Genomic DNA, 20,761 nt, shown 5'->3' on the forward strand with positions numbered 1-20,761 from the left:
ACATAGGGCAGGCTGTGGAACTTCAGTTTGAGAGTGAATCATTCATTCTCTCACTCATTCAGTCTATATGAAGTTCCTCCTGCCTGTAGGCACTGTGGGGTGGGCCATAGAGGAATTGAGCTGGGACCTTGTGCTTCTCACTCATTTGTAGGGTAGGGGATGAAGCTGGGTACAGGAGTCAGAGAGAGTGGTGAGGAACCAGAAAGGACCAGGCCTTGGAAGCCAAAAGCAGAGCTGAGTTTTAAGGAGGAGGAACAACTAGGCCAGGTTTTGTGGAGGTCCATAGGGTGACAAAAGGCTTCAGAGGGAAGGAGACCCTGGGACTGGGGAAGAAGACCATCAGAACTTGAGCAGAGATGGGGAGAAGACGGGAAGGAGAGGGTGCAGGAGGAGATCTGAGGTGCCCAAGGCTCTGGAAGGATGCTGGGGTGGGGATGAGGGAGCTGGGAGCACCCCCTGGGCCCTCCTGCAGCCCAGCCTTGGGGTCTGACTGTTGGGGAGGGCTGGGAGGACCAAGCCGAGGCTCAGGCTCTGGACTCACACTGACCTCTCTGAGCCTGTTTCATCATCTGCAAAATAGGCCTGCAGTAGCAAACTTGTTGAGGTGTGGAGATCTGGGAGATTTTTTTTTGGTCAGGTGTTTAACAGAATCTGTACATAGTAGATGCTCACTCAGTGCTTAGAGAAAAGACATAGGTGGCCAGTCAAAGGGCCTTGCTGGTGAGTCTGGGTTCCAGAATGGGTGAAGGGCTCTAAGAACCACAGAGTGGACATAAGGAGGCTGGGGACTAAGAGGAGAAGGTGATGGGGGAGGTGGCCCGGATCAGGTATGGTGGATTGTCCAGGGGGACCTGACTCTCAGCAGTCACCTTCAATCTCCACATTCAACTCCACAGAGTTCCCAGAAGTGAGGGTCACTCCTGAGGAGCGGCTGAGCAGAAGAGGATCAGCGGAGGGTGATGGAGGATCTGGGCTAACAAAAGAGATTCCGGGACTTGGGGGCCAATCCCGGGTCAGCCTCCCACAGCCCCGCTCCCAGCTCTCCCTGTTGCTGTAGCACTGACTGTCCATGTTCCTCTGTGAGCATGTGCAAGCGTGTAACAGGTGTGGGGAGCAAGGGAGCTGGAGGGAGGACTTTTATACGTTTTGTACCTTTGTAACCAGAGAGATATGCTTATGTTATTTTTCAGCTTTTCTGTCTCCCGGGGTTCTAAGGCTGGGCTGGGAGGGGGAGGGGGACAGAGGGGAAAGAGGTGCAGAGTTTGGGCCCATTTGGGTCCCTGGCAAATTATTGGCTCCTTCCTCTCATCTTAATGGGGAGGATTCAGACAGGAGGGGTAAATGCACCCCCACCCCCCTATTCCCTGGTTGATCTGCGTACTGTCGGGGCCCCAAGTGCAGAATTAATCTTTGCTTTTGCTTGGATGTTACAGGGCACACTTTGGGGGCTTGGAGGGTTGGTCTTGAAAACAGGGGTCCTCTGACCTCCTCACAGGGGCTCGCTCATGCTGCCCCTCCCCGTGGATGTGTGTGTTTATTATGCGGAGTCCCTGCCACTTACTGCCTTATGTCCCAGGACTGATGCTGTGGGGCGCTGGTGGATCAGCAGATGTCATGTTTACAGATCTAGGCTCCCCTTTCTCCCACGGGGAGGGGCTCAGGCCTCTATTCAGACATTCCTGCAGAGGGTGGATGGAGTCCTCGCAGCCCCTGCCCCTGTCATGTACAAATATCGTGGTGCCATTCGGTTCCCTGACACTGCCCCCTGCTAGAATTTATTCTGAAGGGTGATGTCGGAGGGGGAGCAAAGGGAGCAAAAACAAGGGAATTAAAGACTCAGAATGTAGGTGCCGCTGCCTCCCGCGTTTACAGGAGCCTCCCTGGCCCCAGGCACCCGGGCTGCAGGAAGTGACTCAGTTCCACCACTCCTTGATTCCCTTGTAAAGGGAAAAACGACTGTTAGGACCCAGTTCACAAACCCTCACTTTTATTACTTCGTCTGATGTCCAGAACTGGGGGCTTTGACATTTTCTTACTTTGTTTACAGGTCAAGATTTTAAAATGGTTTTTACACTTTGTTTACAGTTTAAAACTTTGTGAACTTTACACTTTGTTTACAGTTGAGAATGTTTTTTCCCCCCCTTTGTTTACAAGTGCAAGGTAGAGAATGTGGTCTCGAGAGGGGCTTGGAGGACCCACTTGTGAGGACCCTGAACCTGGTCATCTTGAGGGGTTTCTAACCCCCTAGTCGTCCCAGGCCAAAGGTCAGCTCTGAGTCCCCTGTTGACAGCAGGCCCAGAAGGCCCAGTGGTAAGAATAGGCATCTTCTTACCACTGGGAACAGCGGCCGTGCAGGGGTGTGGAGGGTCTGTGCAGACACCCACCTCCTTCACGCATACTCTTGGGAGGCAGTTTTCAAGGAGATTAAAAGTTCTACTTTACTGACTGGTGCCAAATCCCACCAGCCAGGACCCCAGCTCTCCTTACCCAGAGTGACCCCAGCCCTTGAAGGGTTGAGGGTCTGCTGTGGGGAGAGGGGGTTGTCCTTGCTATGTCCTAGGTTCTGTAGTTGCCCCTCTCTGGGAGGGGGAGTGCCCCCTCCAGCCCAGTGGCTCCTTTTCCTGTCTGTGTAAATTGTTCCGTGAAGCCGCGCTCTGTTTTGGGAATAAACTTCTATAGAAAATGGTTATTGCCTCATTCTGTTTGGGGGTGGAGGATAGGGTTGGAGGGTGGCAATGAATGATTTCCCGGGGTTGACCTTGGAGAGAAATCTGAGCACTGCCCCATCCTCCTCTCCGAGAATATTCGGCTATTTTTAGCTCATTTCATTGAAGATCTGGACCAGGTTGCGATCTCACCCTGAATTCTGTCCCTTCGCCTTGAAGCCGGACTTTTAAGTATGAGCACAGGGTATGGCCCCTTCAAGGCAGCAACCTGATGGCTTCCTACGTCTGCCGGGCCCTGCCGCCCTGCCCTGGCATTTGCTCTGGCTGTCAAACCGACCCTAGGAACTGCCTTCAGTCCATTGACACCACTGACCCCTAGCTGTCGGACATCCCGTTCATCAGGAACCCAGGCAGAAGCCTTTCGGCATCATGTGCTTCCTTTGGGGAAGGCGGAGGCGGGGTGGGGGGAAGCTCGCAAACTTTCAGGTCTGTGTGTCCAGTGTTGAAGGGAGCCCTCGAGCCCCTCGGGTCTTAAGAGACATGCCAGATCTCAGGGGCAAAGCCTGAGGGTGGTGCCCTCATGGAGGCATGAGAGGCCCCACGGACCCGGACACCCCACGGAGAGTTAAGGCTCTGGTCATCAGCCGCGCCCCTAGACATTCTGCTCCCCACCCCGAGGGCATCCTCCGCAAGAAGCCAGGACCCGGTGTCAGCCCCACACCACTCGGGAACCAGCTCCGGTCCTTAATCCCGCACGGTCCCACAACCCGCTCAGGCAAGAGAGAGTTAGTCGGGCCACGAGAAGGAGGCAGAGCCAAGTCACAGGGGAAGGAAAGGGTTAAATCTCCCTCCTTGGGGTTCGCTGAGCCGCCAGAGCGTCCTTTAAGCCCCGCCCCGGCACGCTGATTGGCCCAAGCCTTCCCGTTCTGCCCGGGGATTGGCCGCTGGGAGTGACCCTCAGGCCTCGCCTCTGTCCCGGCCCCGCCTCTCGGGCCTTAGCGGCCTCTAGCCCGAGCTTGGGAGCTACCGCCTCTTGGATGCCCACCCGCCATGGGGCTGTCGGAAGCGCCGGGGTGAGTGCAGGTTCCTCGCGTTCGAGTGCCCGAGGGGCGGACCACTCCTTGGCCCCCGAGCAGGTGCCCCGCTTGGGTTAGTTAGGAAAGGGGTGGGGGTACCACCGAGTTCCGAGCAGGCATTTCCCGCCTGCCGCGCCTGTTTACCGCTTTGTGGATTTTCTGCAGGCGGCTGCCCAACCGTAGCGAGGGATGGGGCGGGAGCCCGCGCGACCCCAGCCCCTATGGGCTGCGAGGAAAGCCGCTCCAGCGCCGTCCGAGGGTTAGCCGGGAGCCGCCGGGAGGCGGCTGTGTGCGGAGGAGCTCCGGCCCAGGAGGTGCGCCGGTGCGGCGAGTTGGGGCCCTGTACGTGGCTGCAAGAGTGTCCATAGCGGGGGCTTGAGTCCATCTAGAGATGCAAGCGGTCCGGGAATGAAAGCTCCGGCCCTTCTGGGTGCCGGGCCCTCCTAGAGGGAGGAGCCAAGGAGCTAGGCCCCGCCCTCCAAGCGCGGGTTCGGCGGCGGAGGCGCGAGGGGGCGGGAGTGGGCGCCCTTTAAGATCTCAAATGACTCCAGGAGGAGGGGCGAGGGGGGCTCAAAGATCTCTGTGAGTCGGCAATACCAATAGTCTCAGGATCGTCCTTGCACCCACTCCACTCCCTCCTTCCACCGGGGCATCCAGGTTAGAAGCCCTTTCCAGGTGAGCTCCTGCCCGCCAGCTGGGAACCTTACCGTAGGTCAGAGCTTTTCACAGGTCAGAAATTTCCTGACAGGTGAAGGCTTTCCCCCAAAGAGGGGAACTACTCTCCAGGTAAGCATTCCCCCTCTGAGATCCCCTCCTAGGTGAGAGCTTTCCCCACTCAGAGCTTACCTTAGGTGCGAAGTCCCTCCTGATCAGAAGTTCCCTGGCAGGTGAAAACTTTCCCCCAGGTAAGCGTTCACTCTCCAAGAGCTCCTATTCCCAAGGGAGAACTATTTCTGGGACAGCTTCTCCCAGGTGAGAGCATGCCCCAGGTAAAAACTCCTTCCACATGCCTGTGAGTTCAGTTGATCGATCCATCGTTCATGTCCTCCTCTTTGCGACCTCATGGACTGTAGCCCACCAGGCTCCTCTCCTCTGTCCATGGGATTCTCAGGGATCGCACCTGCGTCTCCTGAATTGCAGGCGGGTTTGTTTGTTTGTTTTACCAGTGAGCCATCAGGGAACCCTAAGAACTCCCTCCCCCCAAGATCTCCTATTCCAGTGGGATCATTCCCCTTATTCAGATGGTAGCCACTGGGCAGATCAGAGATTCTCCCCAGGACAGACCTCACCTAGCTGGTGAAAACTTACCTGTCAGGGAAGAGCTTCCTATTAGGCGAGATCCTCCCGGAGATCATCTTCTCAAGTGGGATTGTCCCCCATTAATAAGGGAGCGTCCCTTTCCAGGCTCAAAACTCTTCCCTCCCGGTGAGAACCATGCCCCTGGATTTCCCAGATGGGGCCTCAGTTCTCTACCACCTGGACCGTGTGACTGGAGTTCTGGGGGCAGTCTTAGCCCCAGTGCTTTCCTTTTCTTAGAGCAGCCTCCTCCTATAAAGAGGCTTGCTTGTTGTGCTGGATTCCTCCTCCCGTGTCTGTGTCTGCACTCTCAGACAACATGCACCGGGGTCGTGGGGCGGCTGGATAAGGGCTCAGACTGGACGGGGATTGGCTGGCGGAGAGCGGGGGTTGGGGGAGGAGGCTGGGAGGAGCAGTCAGCCTGCAAGCTAGATTGGCGAACACCAAAGCCTGGGCAGCCACACCTGGGCCGAAGTGTGGCTTATGCTCATCCTGCTGTCTCTTTGTGGGGGACTTTGGCCCAGCTAGAGTCTTCCACTAGCCAAAGTTCAGGTACTGCCCCTGCCTGGGCGTGGGCCTTGGGGCCTGCAGGAGCTGGCTGGGAGGTTGGACCTGTCTGGATCTTGAGACCTAGAAAAGCCAAGTGGGGCATCCTCCAGTCCCAGGTGGAGGTCTAGGGGTGGTTGGGCCAAGTTGTGTCCTCATTGTTTCTGGCCTCACTGCACCCCCCCCCCCCCACCAGACAGAGGGACACGCAGGCACTGCTGTCCACGACGGAGGCCATGGAGCTGAGGCGGCGAGACTACCATGTGGAGCGGCCCCTGCTGAACCAAGAACAGCTGGAGGAGCTGGGGAGCCGGAGGCCAGCACCAGTGACGCTCAAGTGGCGAACCTGGTTTCGGTAAGGTTGATGGTGGGTCCTGGCCAGGACCGAGGGAGCCCCTGCCTCTGATACCTATTTGGGCTTGGGTTTGGTGGCTCAGTCAGTGAAGAATCTGCCTGAAATGCTGGAGACCCGGGTTCAATTCCCAGTGTCATTAAGATCTCCTGGAGAAGGAAATGGCAACCCACTTCAGTATTCTTGCCTGGATAATCCCATGGACAGAGGAGCCTGGCAGTCTACAGTCCTTGGGGGTCACAAAGGGAAGAACACAACTGAGCGACTAAACTACCACCAGCACCTAATACCTACCCTGGTGTCCCCAGGTGCTCCCGCACGCGGGCCCAAGCCCTTCTGCTTCAATACCTCCCGGTTTTGGCCTGGCTCCCCCAGTATTCTGTGCGTGACTGGCTTCTGGGTGACTTGTTGTCTGGCCTGAGTGTGGCCATTATGCAGCTACCACAGGGTAAGCCACGCTTGACCTGGAGACTGTACCCTCAACCCTTCGATGGTGATCCTGACCCTTCAAGACCTTAGCCTGTGGTCTGTGCACCCCACCCCCACCTTAACCCCTGCCTTCCCCATGGCCAAAAGCATGACCCCTGCCCCTGGGACTATGGTGCCTGACCCAGGGCCAGCATTTCCTCATCCTGTCAAGCCCCTGACCTCAGGTCTACATTGCTACCTTTCCACCTCTAGGCCTAGCCTATGCCCTCCTGGCTGGACTGCCTCCTGTGTTTGGCCTGTACAGCTCCTTCTATCCTGTCTTTGTTTATTTCCTGTTTGGCACTTCCCGGCACATCTCTGTGGGTGAGTGGAGCCAGGCCTAGCCTTGCAGGAGCATGCCCACATTCCCCGTGGGGGATGTGGGGGGGGGGGGGCTGTTGAACAAGGCAGAGAGACCTGGAGAAGAGGGAGGGAGGCATTAGTGTTGGGCGTTCTAGGTGGGACTGGGCCTCTGACCATGCAGACGCAGATTCAGATTATTAGAGGCCCTGACCCAGGAGGATGTGGGTGGGTGAAGCCACTCGTGGGGCCCAGACTTGGCACAAGTCTGAAAGCCTGAGTCAGACCATGCCCCCTTCGCCGTTCCACTCTTCACTAGGGGACCCGTCATGAGCCTGTGGACACAGCCTGGGCAGGGGAAATGATGCAGGGTCAAAGTGTCTAGGCACCCTAAAGAGCCTTGGAACTTGGGGTGCATACCTGACCATCAGCACTGCCCTCTATATAGACTGGGGACATTTGTCTAGAACTGGGTGTCTCCTGGTCGCTCCCTTAAGACCCGGGATCCAGGGCAGGTTGTGTTCTCCCCTCTTCAGACCACCCTGATCTGCCCCTACAGGCACCTTTGCCGTCATGTCCGTGATGGTGGGCAGTGTGATGGAATCGCTGGCTCCGGACAATGCCTTCATGCTGGACTTGAACTCCACACTCGATGTGGCAGCCAGAGACGCTACCCGGGTGCAGCTGGCCTCCACTCTCAGTGTCCTTGTTGGCCTCTTCCAGGTGCAGAGCCATCAGGAGTACATGCCCCTGACTGCCAATCGCGCCCCACACCCCCACCCCACCCCATCTGATAGTTTTCTCTGAGTGTCTGACCATCACCTCCCCCTCATCGCTCATGATCCCACCCACCCTAGGCTCTGCCCCGGCCACCGCTAGGACCCTCACCTCCGTGACTGTCCCGTGCACCCCACAGGTGGGGCTGGGCATGGTCCACTTCGGCTTCGTGGTCACCTACCTATCAGAGCCTCTGGTCCGAGCCTACACCACGGCCGCGTCTGTGCACGTCTTTGTCTCGCAACTCAAGTATGTGTTTGGCCTTCATCTGAGTAGCCGCTCTGGACCGCTGTCCCTCATCTATGTAAGTGAGGGCGGGGGGGAGGGACAGGTGGAGGGGCCCAGGACCGGGAGGGCTGGCTGTGACCCCGCCTCCCCTCAGACAGCACTGGAGGTCTGCTGGAAGCTGCCGCAGACGGTGGTCGGTACTGTGGTCACTGCCATAGTGGCGGGAGTGGTGCTTGTGCTGGTGAAGCTGTTGAATGAAAAGCTGCGACGACATCTGCCCATGCCACTCCCCGGGGAGCTGCTCACGGTTGGAATTCCGGGGGCCCCCTGGGGGTGGGGGTGGGGTGGGGGATGATGTTGTGGGGTAGGGGGGTGGTGGCAGACTGGGGGAAGGGTAAGTGAGGAGAGTCTCTGCCATGTGGGCATCCCCCAGGTATTTAGAAACTAACTGGAGTGGGGACTGAAGACGGGGTGGCAGGGAGGGGGGAGCCCCAGCAGACAGCCCCTGGCAGCATCTCCTTTTCTCAGCCTATCGTTGACTTCTCCCAACCCCTCTGAAGTTTTCGCTTCAGGCCTCTCTCCTTACCCCCCCAAGTGGTTTCTCTGGTTTCTCCCCCCTGCTTCACGGTGGTGGTGCCAGGCCCTGCCCTGACCGTGTCTTCTCCCCGCAGCTCATCGGGGCCACAGGCATCTCCTACGGCGTGGGCCTGAAGCAGGCATTCGGGGTGGACATCGTGGGCAAAATCCCCGCGGGGTGAGCTCCGGCCCCTCTTGGGTCAGGGAGGGTTGGGCAGCCAGGCCCAAACCTTCCTTTGGCCTCACCGATGCCCCTCACAGGCTGGTGCCCCCGCAGGCCCCCAGCCCCCAGCTGTTTGCAAAGCTCCTGGGCAATGCCTTCGCCATCGCTGTGGTCGGGTTTGCCATCGCCATCTCGCTGGGCAAGATCTTCGCCTTGAGGCACGGCTACCGGGTGTATAGCAACCAGGTCTGGGGAATGGGATGCGGGACACAGAGGGGGCAGGGGTCCCCAGACCCCAGGCCCTGGGAAGGAGTGGGAGGATGGAGTACCAGGTGGGAGACAGGGAAGGAGCCCACAGATGTGCTGGGGCTGCGTGGGGGGCACGGGACAGTGGCCGAGTCTCTGTGGGCTGCGAAGTGGGCATGGAGGTGGGGGTGCGTCGGCCTGGACACGGTGACCCCACACTGCTGGTGACGCGTGCTCACTCCTCACTGCCCACTCAGGAGCTGGTAGCTCTCGGCCTCAGTAACCTCATCGGGGGCATCTTCCGGTGCTTCCCTGTGAGCTGCTCTATGTCTCGGAGCCTGGTACAGGAGAGCACCGGGGGCAACACACAGGTGGGCATAGGTGTGCTTCTGCGCACATGCATGCTGCTTTGCTGGGTGGTCCTCCCTCGTCCCCCACTCCACCTGCCCCCCTTCCTCCCAGCTCTCCCCCCTTCTCCCCTGCACTCCAGCCCACCCGCCCTGCTCACTCCCACTCCACAGGTGGCCGGAGCCATCTCCTCCCTCTTCATCCTCATTATCATCGTCAAACTGGGAGAACTCTTCCAAGACCTGCCCAAGGTGAGCCCCCAGCCCACCCAGCTAGGCTTGAAGGCCTGGGCCAGGCCAGGAACTCAGAGCAGTCCATCAGATCCCCGGAGACAGGGAGGGATACAGATCCCAGGGGAAGGATACAGGGTCACCCCCTGATTGTCAAGTTGGAAATCTCTGGGGAAAGGTTTGGGGTGGAGGGGCAGGGGTAAACACCTTTGAGCGTCAGAGCCCAGGTGAGGGTCCTACCGGGTGCTCCAAGACAGTCTGGCTCATGCGGCGGATTCAGGGTGGTCAGCAGCCAGCACCTCTCACTAGCCCCTGGTGACCCTCCCCGTCCCCTAGGCAGTCCTGGCTGCCGTGGTCATCGTGAACTTGAAGGGCATGGTGATGCAGTTCACTGACGTGTTCTCCCTCTGGAAGGCCAATCGAGTGGATCTGGTGAGACACCTGGGACGCTGGGGATGGGGTCAGGGCCCCTGGCCCCAGTGACCCTGCTGCAGCCTGTGGACTGTGCCCCTTCTGTTTTTAGCTCATCTGGGTGGTGACCTTCGTGGCCACCATCCTGCTGAATCTGGACCTCGGCCTGGCTGTAGCCATAGTATTCTCCCTGATGCTTGTGGTGATCCGCACCCAGATGTGAGTCACCCCTGTGATGTCTGCCCCCTGTTCCAGCTGGTGAGGGGACAAGGTCCCCACTGGCTTCCTCCAGCTTTCCCGCATCTTGTGGCAGGGGAGGGGACCCCAGGCTCCTTAGAAAGCCCTCATTGCCCCCTCTCCTAACGCCCCCTTCTTGTGGCACTGTCTCCTTCTACAGGCCCCACTACTCTGTCCTGGGGCAGGTGCCAGACACGGATATTTACAGAGACGTGGCAGAGTACTCAGGGGTGAGCAGCAAGAGCTAAGCCGGGGGATGACACGGACGGGGAGGGATGGGGCAGACTGGGCCATCCCTTATCAGCACCTTCCATGCCTGGCACGGGCAAGGGAGTGGGGTGGGGTGCTAACGGTGCTTTGGTCCTTGAAATTTCAAGAGAGGAATTTGGAGTCCCCCTATACATACACTCGGAGTGTGGGCCTTGGGGCCCGGGAGTGGGATCCATCTCAGAGGTAGCAGTACAAGCCCCATTCTGCAGAATAGCCCTGGGTCAGGAATGCAGAGGGGCAGGATCCAGGGCACCAGGATGTAAGGGAAGTTGTTTCCGGATCTTATCAATGCGGTTACTGTCCTTTACCTCCTGAGAAGTGTCATGCCAGTTTCTGAGAACAAAGGCAGGGGCTCCGGAATCAAACCAACTCATTTCCCCTCATGGAGACTTGAAAGTTGAGCCCAGTACATGAGGCAGAGTGGGAGGGTGGGTGGGGGGGACATGCAGGAAGGAGCTCAGCTGGATGGAAAGGGAGGTAGGGGAAGTGGGGGTCGGTGGGGAGGGCAGGGACATGGTTCTGACCCAAAGGCCAGGCAGAAACCTGGAGTGTCCTGAGTGGCGTAGGAGCCGGGAAAGACTTGGGTGGTCTAGCAGCTGTGGAGGAACTCTGTCTGCATGCAGGACACAACCCCCCCAGTGCTAGGGTTGAACACCCAAGCAGAAGCTGAGGGCCCCTGAAACCTGGCCTGGCTAAGAAGCTTGCAGGATCTTAGTTCCCAGACCAGGGATCGGACCCATGCCCCTGCAGTGCCAGTGTGGAGTCTTAACCACTGGGCCACCAGGGAACTCCCCCGGCCTGGGTATTGGCAGAAGGACTGGGGGATGGAATGGGAGAGGCTGAGGACCCCCTGGAGGAGAAAGAAGCTCTGACAGGCCCTGCTGAGTGGTCAGGATGGCCTCACCAGCTCCGGGGGGGCATGGGCCGCAGGCTGGGCCTTGTGTTGGCTGGGCAGCAGAGGGTTGGGGTGGCTGGTATCCGGGCACACAGTGGGAGGAAAGAAAGGAGGGCACGATGCAGCTAGGAGAGACGAGGGCTCAGCCACCCCAACCTGACCTGTCCGCAGGCCAGGGAGGTCCCAGGCGTGAAGGTCTTCCGCTCCTCGGTCACCGTGTACTTTGCCAACGCTGAGCTGTACAGTGACTCACTGAAGCAGAGGGTGAGGCCTGGGGTTTGCGGGGTGAGGGCGAGGGGCAGAGGGTCCCTCCTCTCCTGCAGCCTGCACATCCCGTGCCCTGTCCTTCACTGCAGTGCGGTGTGGATGTGGACTACCTCCTCTCTCAGAAGAAGAAGCTGCTTCGGAAGCAAGACCTGAAGCTGAAGCGACTGCAGAAGGAGAATAAGCCCCCCAAACAGGCAGGGCCCTCTGACCCCTCCCAGGCTCCTGGCTGTTCACCCTCATTTTTCAGCCCTTCTCCTCGCTCCCTGGTGCCCCCAGGGACCCTGCTTTCCTCCCGTGGCAGATCAGGGCTCTAGGGAGAATCTGGTTTTTTCTCCCACCTCCTAAGCCAGTGGTGGCATGAACCATCACAGTCCTCTTCCCATAGTTGGTCACAACCCCACAGCCTTCAGCCTGGCTGCTCCAGGTCCCAAGCTTCAGTTCCTGGTCCACCTACCTACCTGCGTAAAGCCACGGGACAACGCCAGGCCTGCCTGGCCTGATTGTCACCTGACATCTTGGACACCTCTTTCCTGGCCCCTCCTCTTTCCCTGCCTAGGCTGCCACCTCCAAGGACACCTCCATCTCCATCAACGTCAACACCAGTGTCGTGGACATCGAGAGCAACAACGATGTGGAGGGCTCCAAGGCCAAGGTGAGACAGGGCGGAGGGGGGAGCTTCAGGGATGAGGGTGCCCAGGTGATCCCGGGAGGAAGTCCATGGACCTACCAGCTGTGGGTTCAAGGTTGTCGTGCCAGTGGCAGGAGGAGGGGAGTGATGGATCCGATGCTCTGCAGGGAGACCTCTTGTGATATGCCATAGACTTCTGCTTGGGACTCTCCAGTCTGTAATCTGATGCCTAGACAAAGACCTTGAATTGTGGATCCCACAAGACTCCGCAGTCTGTGCTCATGGGCCGGGGGAAAGGGGCTGGTAATGTGGAGAAAATCTGGGGTCAAGGGGGACACCAATCTCAAGTAGAGACTCTGGTAGACATCAAGTAGGATGTCTGTGTGAGCACGTGTGTCTCTTCTGCTTTGTTCCTGCGCCCCCCACCCACTCCACTCTGGCCCCCTGAGAATGGGGCATTGTCTCCTGATCCCCTTCCTTCTTTTTCTTCTTTAAATAATTTTTATTTGCTTATTTATTTTACTCTTGGTCATGCTGGGTCTTTGTTGCTGCGTGGACTTGCTCTAGCTGCGGAGGGCGGGGGTTCCTCTTTGCTGCAATGCACGGGCTTATGGCGGTGGCTTCTCTTGCTGCGGAGCACAGGCTCTAGGCACACAGGCTTCAGTAGTTGTGGCGCACACCTTAGTTGCTCCGTGGCATGTGGGATCTTCCTGGATCAGGGAATGAACCCAGGCCCCCTGCATTGGCAGGCGGATTCTTATCCACTGTACCACCAGGGAAGTCCTCCCCTTTCTTCTTAAATGTCCCTATTAAGCGTGGGCCCAGGCGGTAACAGAGCACGGTCTGTGTGTGCTCCCCGAGTCTGGGTGTCCTCTCCTGGGTGTCCCCATGTGTCCCACCTGTCTTTGCATACAAGCTCCCTGTGTCCATGTCCTCCTGTGTCCCCTTGCATTAACATGCACATAAATATGTTAATATGCACATAAATATTTGTGCATTTATGTGTGTGCTCTCTTGTCTGATTGTGTGTCTCCACACATCTGTGCATGTTCCCTGCCTTCACCTCTGCTCCCTGCCCTCCTTCCCTCCCACCCTCGCCCGCACCACGGGCAGCCCTTGCAATGTATTTGGTTCCCCAGGAGGCGAGCGCAGGGACTGAGCTAGAGGATACAGGAGCCTGGGCTCCAGAAGATGCCAAAGCCTCAGACATGTCCTCACTGAAGGCCCTGGGCCTGCCTCAGCCAGATTTCCACACCCTCATCCTGGACCTGAGCTCCTTCTCCTTCGTGGACACTGTGTGTCTCAAGAGCCTGAAGAATGTAAGGGGCTGGGGGCGTCCCTAAGCAGGGCCTTCAGGGAGGACAACCCTGATCTTCAACCCTGACCCTAAACTAGCTCCAAGAGCCCTCTGAGCCTGGTCCCCCAGGCCCTGAGCTACCCCTCTGAGCCTGGCCCACTTTCCTGCTGCAGATTTTCCGCGACTTCAGGGAGATCGAGGTGGAGGTGTACATAGCCGCCTGCCAAGGTGCGTGGGGTAGACACAGCGAGAGCAGTCCGGGTAGGAGGTGGGGGTTCCGGCCGAGGAGTCTGCCGGGCAGCACAGGGAAAAAGTCTTTCTCTGAAAACGGAGGTCAGAGGTGTCCTGGGAGGCCAGGGTCAAGGGTCACGAGCGGGGGATGAGCTATGAGCCATAGAGGTGATGGTTAGGGGGACGTTCTGCCGGCACCTGGGGGTTCCTGGTGGCTCTGGAGTCAGGAGAGACCTACTCGTTGCCCACAGCTCCCGTGATCACGCAGCTTGAGGATGGGCACTTCTTCGATGCTTCTATCACCAAGCAGCATCTCTTTGCCTCGGTCCATGACGCTGTCCTCTTCGCACTCCAACACCGGAGGTCCGGCCCTGTCGACCCTGTTTTGGTGAGTTGACCTCTGGCCTGTTGAGCTCTGTCTGTTTATCTCCTGCTCGTCCCCTCCTGACCCCATTTCGGGAAGTCCGCCCTTCCTGGATGACTCAGAATGGCTCTGTCCTGCGGGGACCCACCAGCCTTCTCCTCCTCTCCCTGCCCAGGTTACCAAACTCTGACCCTGCGGCCATCCCGCCTGAGACTGCCTGCCTCTGAAGGTTTGACAGGGTACCCATGAGAAACCCCCACCCCTAGGCTGCCTCCGGACGTCACCAGGAGTCCCCTCCGTGCACGCGCACTCACGCATAACTCAGGGATGGAGGTCCTGGGACTCCAAGTTCAGTGCTCTAGGCCGGGGATGAGACACTGACTGAGTTGGAGAAGCAAGCATGTTTTTAGCCTCAGGAATAAAGATTTGTTTGCCTGATACCAGGGTCTGCTGTGGCTTGGTGGGGCGAGGGTGTGGTCCGCAGCCCTGGCTTCAGACCCTTCCTACACCCCAAAGTTGGAACTGGAGTCAGATGTTGGGCGAAAAGTTTGGGGAGGGCAGGATCAGGCAGGGGGAGTGTGGAACAAGGAGAGTGTGAAGCTGGGGGGCCAGGCCCAGGGCGGGGGCATCCTCGGTCCACATTCCGCACCCCATCCACCCCCTGCTGCATGCAGCCCTCAGCACCTGTGTCCTCATCTATAAAGTGGTTGGAAGCAGAGCTGCTTCTCAAGAATGGCCTGTTCACAAGGACACCTAAGCAGGTGCAGGGCAGGCCAGGCTCCACTGGGTGCCCCCCCGGGCCGTGCCGTGAACACCTGCATTTAGTGTTGCAGGTCTGCGGCGAGGAGAATGTGGGCATTCCCCGGCAGTCCCGTGGTTAGGACTCAGCTTTCACTGCCAAGGGTGAGGATTTGATCCCTGGCTGGGAAACTAAGATCCCATAAGTCCCACAGCATGGTCAAAAGAAAAAAAAGAATGCGCGGGATTGACTTACTTGGGAAAAAATTGCCTATTCATATAATTACACTATCTGGACTTTGCAGGTCACTGTCGGCCAAGAACCACCTGTTGATTTCGGCCATAAAACACTGACACCTGGGCGTGTGGCCCCGTGGACAGCAGTGGTCCTTTGGGCCAGCTGATCCTGAGTGATCAGGGCTAGGGTGAGGGGTCGAATCTTTCTGGGCCTCCGTCCTCCTCAGGAGAGAATGAGAAGAGTACCCACTTCATGGGTTGCTCAATGAGTATTCGAGTGAATGCACAGATAGCTTGTGGCAGTGGTAAACTCGCGTCACCTGCCAAAACACGTGAGCCTGCCCTTTGCAGGTGCTGGGCCAGGAGACGAGGCCCCCCCTTGCCTGGCAGTTTCTCTCCTGGCCTGTGTCAGTGCCCTGCTCGCGTTCACGAATCCTCTGTCCTTGCCCCCACCCCCCACCTCCCTGCCCAGGAAGTCAGGGCGCTTTGTTTATGAGATCACACTGCCTGTCACCATGTCACAGCCTCCAGCCACAAGGAACAGTACCTGGCATCTGGAAGTGCTGGGTAAATACTGCTTAAGTGAAGCGTAGGTGCTGGAGTGGAAGGGAAACCTCAAACATGGACCTGTAGTTATAGGGAGACTTTGTGTATTGCGCTGTATTTTTCTTTCTTTCTTTCTTTTTTTTTTTTTTTAACAGATTGAAGGTTTGTGGCAACCCTGCATTGGAGCCAGTCTGTTGATACCATTTTTCCAACAGTTGCTCACTGTGTGTCTCTGTCACATTGTTATTCTCACAGTATTTCACACTTTTTCAATATTGTTATTTTGTTATGAGCATCTGTGATCAGTGATCTTTGTTACTGCTATGACTTGCCAAGGCTCCAATGACGGTTGGCAATTTTTAGCAATAAAGTGATTTTTTTTTTTTTACTAAGGTATGTACTTTTTCTTAGACATAATGCTATTCCATGCTTCATAGAATACCGTGTAGTGTAAATGTAACTTTTATATGCATTGAGAAACCAAAAAAAGTTACGCAACTCGCTTTATGTATTTTGGTGGGCTGGAACTGAAGCACAGAATCTTTGAGGTGTACCTGTACTTAGAGATGCTTTGAAGAAAGTAAAGCAGGGTCACGTGAGAGAGACGGGACTGTGTTACCCAGGATGGTTCTAGGAGGGAGGCTCAGGGAGCAGGTGACACTTGAGTTGACATCCAGTCATCTTTTTGGACAGTGCTTCTGGTGTAGGGTGTGTTCAAGGAACACCAGCGTGGTCTGCATGGGTCAGCAGGGGAGACCAGAGCACAGAGTGCCTCGCAGACCAGGTTGAGCCTTCAGGCTTTTTTCCTGAGAGTATGCGCCTGCATTTTTTGAGTGTTCACTTGTGGTCCTTGGGGCTGAGTCTGGGAAGCAGGGAGCACGTCTACATTCGACTTGATCAGCCTGTTGCCAGGGGTTGGATGCTAGGTGAGGAGGAGGGGAGAAGAGGCATGCCTTCAGTTCTGGGCCCCCAGCCTGCTCCCCCCATCCCATGGTTCCTGGCCACGCTGCCCCTCCTGAAAGCCACGGGCCCAGCTGGAACCTCCTGCCTCGCCCGCTCCCCCTGGGGGAGGGGTGTTTGCTCGTTGCCAGGCGCCCAGGTTCCGGCCCCTGGCACTTGCCGCAGCCATGCTGCTCACACAGTCCTTCCTGCCATGGCTGCTTCTACTGACGATGCCCGTCTGCACCCACGCCTGGTCACGGCCCATGTGGTACCAGGTGGGGCTGGACTTACAGCCCTGGGGGTGCCAGCCAAGCAGCCTGGAGGGTTGTAAGAGCAGCCTGGGCTGTCCCGGCTACTGGATGGGCCTGGGGACCAACCGCATCTACCCGGTGGCTGGGGTCACAGTCACCACGACCATGATGCTGATGCTCAGCCGTGCGCTGATGCAGCGGCGGCGTTCACAGGCCTCTAAGAGCGAGGTGAGCCGGGCTCGGTCCCCACCGCCTCCTACCTCTGTTCTACCCATCCCTCCACTCATGTCTCCTGCCGCCCCCCACCATCGCTCCCTCCCCAGGGGCCTTATGTTTGTCCACAGCCGACAGTCCCTGGCCATTTCCTGTGGGTGGTACCCTATCCCATCTTCCCCCTGGCATTCCCATGGAGGGGGTACCTGTCCCACCTTCCCCCTGTAACATCTCTAGCCCTCACCCAGCCTGCATGGGCCCCAGACCACATGAGGCCACATCGGCCGCTCCCTGATCCTCCATCACCCTAAGCCCCCGCTTCCCACCAGACCTCTGTCCCTTCCCTATGTTCTCACTCCTGCCTCTCCATCCTGTCCTCAGCATCCGCAGCTGACCTCCCACACCTGCGCAACTTGGAAACGACAGAACCCCATCTCAGACCGCGCCCTCCTCCTCGGTGTCCTGCATATGCTGGATGCCCTCCTGGTCCATATTGAGTGCCACCTGCAGCATCTAGCCACCCAGAAGCGTACCCAAATAAAGGGGACTCCCACTCAGACTGGGTGACCCAATGCTTTCCTCTCTCTGCCTGGTGACTTGTTGTGGCTTGTTGGACCAGGCTCAGGCCAGTGTGTCTTGGTTCTCTCCAGACCTGTCGGGACCACGTGGCCCTTTTCTACTTTTAGAGCCAGCAGACCCATCGAGGCCTCAGTGCCCCTCGATGGCGGGACAGGTGGGGCCTGGGCTGGCTCACACTGCTCCATCGCCCCCCATCCCAACTCGGCCCTCCTCTTTAGGGATCATGCTCACAAATACAACTGCTCCTCTGGGGCTTCTCAGGGCTCCCCAGTGTGAGTGGGAGGAGACTTGGCCATCAGGACAGATGTGGGTGGTCCAGGGAGGGCAGCCCAGAGGTGACCATGTGACTGAGTCAGCTAGGGCTCCTGGTTGAGTCTGTGGGGCCTGAGCTGGGGCTGGGGGGCAGAGGATGGGCCCTGGCAGCCTTCGTCTTTATGACATCTCAAACATGCGGAGGCACTTAAGTGGCTCTTGCTCTAACACCCCTAGGAAGTGGGATGAGGACTAAACTTCCCCAAGGGACCTCACCTTCCCCTTCCTACCTTCCTCTACCATAGGCTAGGCATCAGGATCTGCTGATATACAGAAGAGAACTGGCTCCTTCCTCACCCACTCACACTAAGGGGAGGGTGGAGGTGGTGGTGAAGCACACTCAAAAAGACAATTTCTCTGCAGAGAGGTATGCTGGCCCAGTTGGGGTGGAGCAGGGCTGACTGCTGGGACCTGAAGGATGAGTGGGGTGATGAGAGGAGAAGGAGTGCTCCAGGCAGAAGGATGAGCACATACAAGGGCCAGGTGGGGAAAGAGACTTTGACCTGTTGCAGGAACTGTAAGGTGGTCAGGATTTCAGGGGAGAGAAGGAACTGTGGGGCACAGGAGAGAGCAGGCTGGGGATGGGGGCAGGAGTTGGTCAAAGAGAGTCTGCAGGAGGCCAGAATAATAGTCCTCAAGATATCCATGGAATCTATAAATATTTTATAGTCCATAGCAGAAAGGATTTTGCAGCTGGAATTAAGCTGAAAGACATTACAATGGGAAGATTGTTCTGGATTATTTTGGTGGGCCCAGTGTAATTGCATGAGCCCTTAGAAGTGGAAGAGGAGAGCAGGAGGGTTGGTCAAAGGATGAGAGGTACTAATCCTCTGCTGCTGGCTTTGAATATGGTGGCAGAGATCTTCCACCACCCAAAGATCCAAGGAATGCAGATGGCCTCTAGAAGCTGGGAATGACCCTCGGGTAACTGCCAGCAAGAAAACAGAAACCTCAGTCCTTCAACCACCAGGATCTTAGTTCTGCCAACAACCTGAATGACCAAGGGCACATACTCCGCTTGAGCCTCCAGAGAGGAACACAGCTCTGCTGATGCCTTGATTTTAGCCCAATGACATCCATGTTGGATTTGGGGCCTTCAGAACTGTGAGATAATAAATCTGATTTCTTCTAAACAATGAAGTCTCTGGTGATTTGTTGTAGCAGCAGTAGAAAACTACTGTGGATGCTGGTATCAAGAGTGAGAGGTACTGCTGTAACAAATCCTAAAAATGTGGAAGTGGCTGTGGAATTGAGCAAAGACTGAAAGGATGTCAGAGAGCACAGTTGTTGTTGTTGTTCAGTTGCTGTGTCCAACTCTTTGCGACCACCATGGACTGCAGCATACCAGTCTTCCCTGTCCTTCACTATCTCCTGGAGTTTGCTTAAATTCCTGTCCATTGAGTCAGTGAGCATAACAGAAAAAGCCAGAAGTGTCTTCAACCAGCTGTTAGCAGAAATGTGAACATTAAGAATGTTGCCAGAGAGGGCTCAGAAGAAAGTTACTGGAAACTAGGAGTGAAAGGAATCTTTGTTAAATAGTCACGGGAAGCTTAGTGGAATCATAACCCATTTTGAATGGAAAGCAGAACTTGTAAATGATGAACGTGAATATTTAGCAGATGAAATTTCCAAGGGAAGTGCTGAAAGTGCTGCCTGATTGCTTCTTGCTTCAAAATGCTGCTGAAAGAAAGAAAATCTAAATAAATAGACATTCCATGTTCTTTGATTGTAGGACTTCATGTTGTTAAAATGGCAATACTACCCGAAGTGGTCTACAGATTCAAGGTAATCCCTATGAAAATCCCAATAGTGTTTTGTTAGAGAAATAGATATCACTTCATGGCAAATAGATGGGGAAACAGTGGAAACAGTGGCTGACTTTCTTTTTCTGGACTCCAAAATCACTGCAGATGGTGATTGCAGTCATGAAATTAAAAGACACTTGCTCCTTGGAATGCAAGTTATGACCAACCTAGACAGCATATTAAAAAGCAGAGACATTACTTTGCCAACAAAGGTCCTTCTAGTCAAGGCTATGGTTTTTCCAGTAGTCATGTATGGATGTGAGAGTTGGACTATAAAGAAAGCTGAGCACCGAAGAATTGATGTTTTTGAACTGTGGTGTTAGAGAAGACTCTTGAGAGTTCCTTGGACTGCAAGGAGATCCAACCAGTCCATCCTAAAGATCGGTCCTGGGTGTTCATTGGAGGGACTGATATTGAAGCTGAAACTCCAAAACTTTGGCCACCTGATGCAGAGAGCTGACTCATTTGAAAAGACCCTGATGTTGGGAAAGATTGAGGGCAGGAGGAGAAGGGGACGATAGAGGATGAGATGGTTGGATGGCATCACTGACACAATGGACATGGGTTTGGGTGGACTCCGGGAGCTGGTAATGGACAGGGAGGCCTGGCGTGCTGCAGTTCATGGGGTTGCAAAGAGTCGGACACGACTGAGTGACTGAACTGAATTGAACTGAAGAGAAATAGAAAAGCCCATCCTAAAATTTATATGGAATCTCAAGGGACTCTAAATAGCCAGAACAATTTTGGAAAAGAAGAACAAAGTTGGAAGACTCCTACTTTCTGATTTCCAAGATGTACTATAAATGTACTGGAATCAAAACAGTGTGGTACTGGCATATGAGTAAGACGTATAGACCAATGAAACAGAAAGCCCAGAAATAAATCTTCACATATACATTCAGTTGATTTTCAAGAGTGCCAAGGCCATTTAATGGGGAAAAGAGAATCTTTTCAAAAAATGGTGCTGAGAAAACTGAATATCCACATGCAAAAGAATGAAGTTAGACCCTTACCTTACATTATATAAAAATAAAAGGATCAAAGATTTAAATTCAAAAGTTAAAACTATAAAACTCTTAGAAGAAACCATAGATGTAATCTTCATACTCTTGGAGAAGGCAATGATTTCTTAAGTTTGACATTAAAAGAACAGGTAATGAAAAAAAATAGATAAATTGGAGTTCATCAGAATAAAAAATTTGTGCATCAAAGAACACTATCAAGGGAGTCAAAAGAGAGCTCACAAAATGGGAGAAAATATTTGCA

General features: G+C 55.8%; 3 protein-coding genes and 2 long non-coding RNA genes across 7 annotated transcripts in view; 3 read left to right on the forward strand and 2 right to left on the reverse strand.

The window, feature by feature from the left end:
- Positions 1-2,685, forward strand: part of CELSR3 (cadherin EGF LAG seven-pass G-type receptor 3) — a 29,525-nt gene extending 26,840 nt beyond the window's left edge. For both annotated transcript variants that reach the window (XM_070456117.1, XM_070456119.1), the window contains one exon: positions 897-2,685. In XM_070456117.1, coding sequence (XP_070312218.1) covers positions 897-924 — 28 coding nt within the window. In that variant the 3' untranslated portion in view covers positions 925-2,685. The remainder of the gene's footprint in view (positions 1-896) is intronic.
- Positions 1,971-7,356, reverse strand: LOC139031277 (uncharacterized). Its single transcript, XR_011483761.1, has 4 exons — positions 7,268-7,356; positions 5,051-6,085; positions 4,589-4,871; positions 1,971-4,127 (listed from the first exon to the last, which is right to left on the reverse strand). It is a non-coding gene; the product is annotated as an uncharacterized lncRNA (long non-coding RNA).
- On the forward strand, positions 3,653-14,310 carry SLC26A6 (solute carrier family 26 member 6). 2 transcript variants are annotated; one of them, XM_020916112.2, is made up of 21 exons: positions 3,653-3,739; positions 5,781-5,939; positions 6,245-6,384; positions 6,618-6,728; positions 7,264-7,427; positions 7,621-7,785; positions 7,864-8,016; positions 8,381-8,463; positions 8,547-8,694; positions 8,952-9,065; positions 9,216-9,293; positions 9,609-9,704; positions 9,796-9,902; positions 10,081-10,150; positions 11,257-11,349; positions 11,442-11,546; positions 11,909-12,004; positions 13,120-13,299; positions 13,451-13,505; positions 13,760-13,896; positions 14,048-14,310. In XM_020916112.2, the coding sequence occupies exons 1-21, from the start codon at positions 3,717-3,719 to the stop codon at positions 14,060-14,062; spliced, it is 2,292 nt and encodes a 763-aa protein (XP_020771771.1). In that variant the 5' UTR covers positions 3,653-3,716; the 3' UTR covers positions 14,063-14,310. The 2 variants fall into 2 exon arrangements, with proteins under 2 accessions (XP_020771771.1, XP_020771770.1); XM_020916111.2 differs by having other exon boundaries at positions 3,671-3,739; positions 5,785-5,939.
- A 1,573-nt stretch (positions 14,311-15,883) lies between these two features.
- LOC110152383 (uncharacterized) lies at positions 15,884-17,761 on the reverse strand. Its single transcript, XR_002318383.2, has 2 exons — positions 17,610-17,761; positions 15,884-16,315 (listed from the first exon to the last, which is right to left on the reverse strand). It is a non-coding gene; the product is annotated as an uncharacterized lncRNA (long non-coding RNA).
- Positions 16,486-17,383, forward strand: TMEM89 (transmembrane protein 89). The gene is made up of 2 exons (XM_020916117.2): positions 16,486-16,814; positions 17,181-17,383. Exons 1-2 carry the CDS (start codon positions 16,521-16,523, stop codon positions 17,364-17,366), a joined length of 480 nt encoding a protein of 159 aa, XP_020771776.2. The 5' UTR covers positions 16,486-16,520; the 3' UTR covers positions 17,367-17,383.
- Positions 17,762-20,761: the final 3,000 nt, after the last annotated feature.

Source organism: Odocoileus virginianus, chromosome 26, assembly GCF_023699985.2.
Source record: "Odocoileus virginianus isolate 20LAN1187 ecotype Illinois chromosome 26, Ovbor_1.2, whole genome shotgun sequence".
Lineage (NCBI taxonomy): Eukaryota > Metazoa > Chordata > Mammalia > Artiodactyla > Cervidae > Odocoileus > Odocoileus virginianus.